At 39.5% G+C, this 2720-nt stretch overlaps 1 protein-coding gene across 1 annotated transcript in view; it reads left to right on the top strand.

The window, feature by feature from the left end:
• The window catches only part of itcha (itchy E3 ubiquitin protein ligase a), a gene marked incomplete in the record, with an annotated part of 15566 nt that overhangs the window by 6289 nt on the left and 6557 nt on the right, over positions 1 to 2720 (top strand). Inside the window, 7 exon segments of the mRNA XM_014008619.1 lie at positions 7 to 55; positions 185 to 363; positions 527 to 749; positions 1055 to 1150; positions 1423 to 1597; positions 2283 to 2352; positions 2475 to 2559. Coding sequence (XP_013864073.1) covers positions 7 to 55; positions 185 to 363; positions 527 to 749; positions 1055 to 1150; positions 1423 to 1597; positions 2283 to 2352; positions 2475 to 2559 — 877 coding nt within the window.

Raw genomic sequence — 2720 nt, 5'->3', positions numbered from 1 at the left:
CTTTAGGTGTTCTTCTGAATGGAAATGCAAAACAAAATGGCAACACCAGCAACAGGTCTTGTATGCGTTTATGTAAAACTCTAAATTTGATGTGTTAATTGGAAAAAAAGATATTTCAAATTCCATGGCTGGGTTTAAAAACAAAAAAAGTTTATCTACATTTTCATTGTTGTCTTATGTTTAGATCGAGCAGGGACACTTCTCCATCCAGTGACTCAGATGAGTGGGTCATTGTTCCCAGTGGTCTTGCTGTTAGCAGTRCAGGTTCTACCTCGCTGTCTCCGGGGGCCTCCAACCCATCACGCCCTCCTAGACCTGCCAGACCTCCGCCTTCTATGCCCCACACACTTGCATCCTCACCAAGTAAAGATAGCTGAACATATGCGCAGCACACACAACTGTATTCTTCTTGCACAAACAAAATGCTACTCATCTGTCTGAGCATACTGATCAAAGTGAAGTTTACAGATTTGTTCAGACTAGTTCACTCTTCMACCTTGCCTCTCGTTGCCCTGTCTGTTGACAGCTTCTTCCAGTAGTTCTTCCCCCAGTGAGCTGAGTGAAGCGCCAGCCTCCGACGGCTCCTCTCAGGCATCAGCAAGCGGATGTCCAGAACAACTGGATGAATCAGGTGCACAAGCAGCAGCAGCAGCAGCTTCCTCTCACACGCCAAGTGCTCCCAAACCAGGTGGYGCTATAACAGCGGCTCCCAGAATCGCTCCGGTTAACACTGGCCCCTTGCCACCAGGGTAAAGAGCAATTGATTATTTTTAATTACCATAATATTTAATCTGGATTTATTGAGTTGAACTTGAATAAATTACATTAAATATGTAATTAAACTTGTTCTTTTTATGCCATGACCTAAGGTGATTTGGGTAAATTGACTTTAGTTATCATAATTGAATTTTGTGATGCGTTTAGCCCTGTAAACCTGATCCTATAAATAGGATCGTATTAGAAGTTAGGTCTTTTATGTTTTCGAAAATCATTGCTTCCTGCTGATTAAAAGCCATCACAATCCGTTTGATATTTCTTTGTTTTGCCTTTATAGATGGGAGCAAAGAGTGGACCAGAATGGACGGGTGTATTTTGTGGACCACATTGAGAAAAGGACAACATGGGACAGGCCTGAGCCTCTGCCTACAGGGTATCAAAAAGTTGTTTTTATAATTTAGATATCAAATATCAACAGACTTTTTTTATTTGTCACTGTTGGATTTTACACATTTGCTGAAAAATTATATTAGCAAGAAGCAGTTAGTGTTCGTAGTATATATATATATATATACAGACATACATTATTTTCCAATTGTTTAATTGCAAACAGTTAGCAGTTTTGAGATGTTTGTTCAATAAACACTTGCAGAATATTCATCCATTTGGCTCCATCATCTTTTCATTTATTTTTTTTTCTTGCAGGTGGGAGCGAAGAGTGGACCCAATGGGTAGGGTCTATTATGTTGAYCACATAACACGAACTACAACGTGGCAACGACCCACGCAGGAGTCCGTTCGTAACTATGAAGAATGGCAGCATCAGCGCAGCCAGCTCCAGGGAGCGATGCAGCAGTTTAACCAGAGGTTCATCTACGGGGTAAGAGTAGTAAATTACTTAAAAGCTATGGTTAGTTGTTTTTTTTCTGATAATAAGACTAGATAAGATACTGCAACATTAACTACTGTATAACACACTAGTACCAAGATGAACAGATTTAGAAATAATAAGACCAGATAAGAAACCACAGATAAATYTTTTTATTAAAGGGGCAGTATCATGTAAAATCAACTCTTTTGCGCTTTCTATCATGTTATAATGTTATCTTCTCATCAAAAACATACCCAGAGTCTTTCTTTGACTCATTCATGCATGTTTGAGAAATCCTGCAGTGTCCTGAGGCAGCCAGGCAGGGGAGCAAAAACAACTGGTTGGGTCTAGAACCGCCTTTTGGGACCAGCTCCACCTGTGGGCTGTRTCTCCAAACCGAGCTTCCTCATCACAGAGCACACACACACACACCCGTCCCTGTGCTGAAATGGGTGGGACAGAAGCGGAAGGTGGTTCTTAAAGAGACAGAGGCCAATTTCAAGGTGTTTAGAAGCAGATATGATGAGAAGTCAAGTTTATTTTCTATTTAAACATATAAACAGCATTTTAATAACAACTGAAGGTGACATAGTTACTTTATTATAGTATAGAATTTAAATATATGCCTGAGAAACACATAATTTTGCCCCTTTAATAAAAATATATTGTTTGTCCTGTATTATCTTCTGTTCAGCTCCAGGATCATTTTGCAGCTTCAGCTACTAAAGAGTTTGACCCACTGGGCCCTCTACCGCATGGCTGGGGTAAATATAATTAATTATACAAGCGTTCCCATCTTTTATTAAAGATGCATTATGATAGTAGTAAAAGTGCATTATAATTGATTGACACTGATATACATAAAATGTCTTCTGTTTTACCATAGAAAAGAGAACAGACACCAATGGCCGAGTATATTTTGTTCATCACCCAACTCGAACGACACAGTGGGAGGACCCGAGGACACAAGGGTGAGTACATTCCTTTCTGTGTGTTTCATAAATCTAGCATCTTCTGCCAGCCTTACCTGACACACCTGCAGATTTCATTTGTTGTCTTTGAATAGCATTAATTGYCAGCATTTTGTTTAGTTTCATGTAAAAAAAAAAAAAAAAACTCAGATGACTAAAGG

This window comes from Austrofundulus limnaeus, unplaced genomic scaffold (assembly GCF_001266775.1).
Source record: "Austrofundulus limnaeus strain Quisiro unplaced genomic scaffold, Austrofundulus_limnaeus-1.0 Scaffold51, whole genome shotgun sequence".
In the NCBI taxonomy this organism is placed as follows: domain Eukaryota; kingdom Metazoa; phylum Chordata; class Actinopteri; order Cyprinodontiformes; family Rivulidae; genus Austrofundulus; species Austrofundulus limnaeus.
The sequence above is the reverse complement of the archived record's forward strand: the minus strand, read 5'-3'. Positions and strand labels throughout refer to the sequence as shown.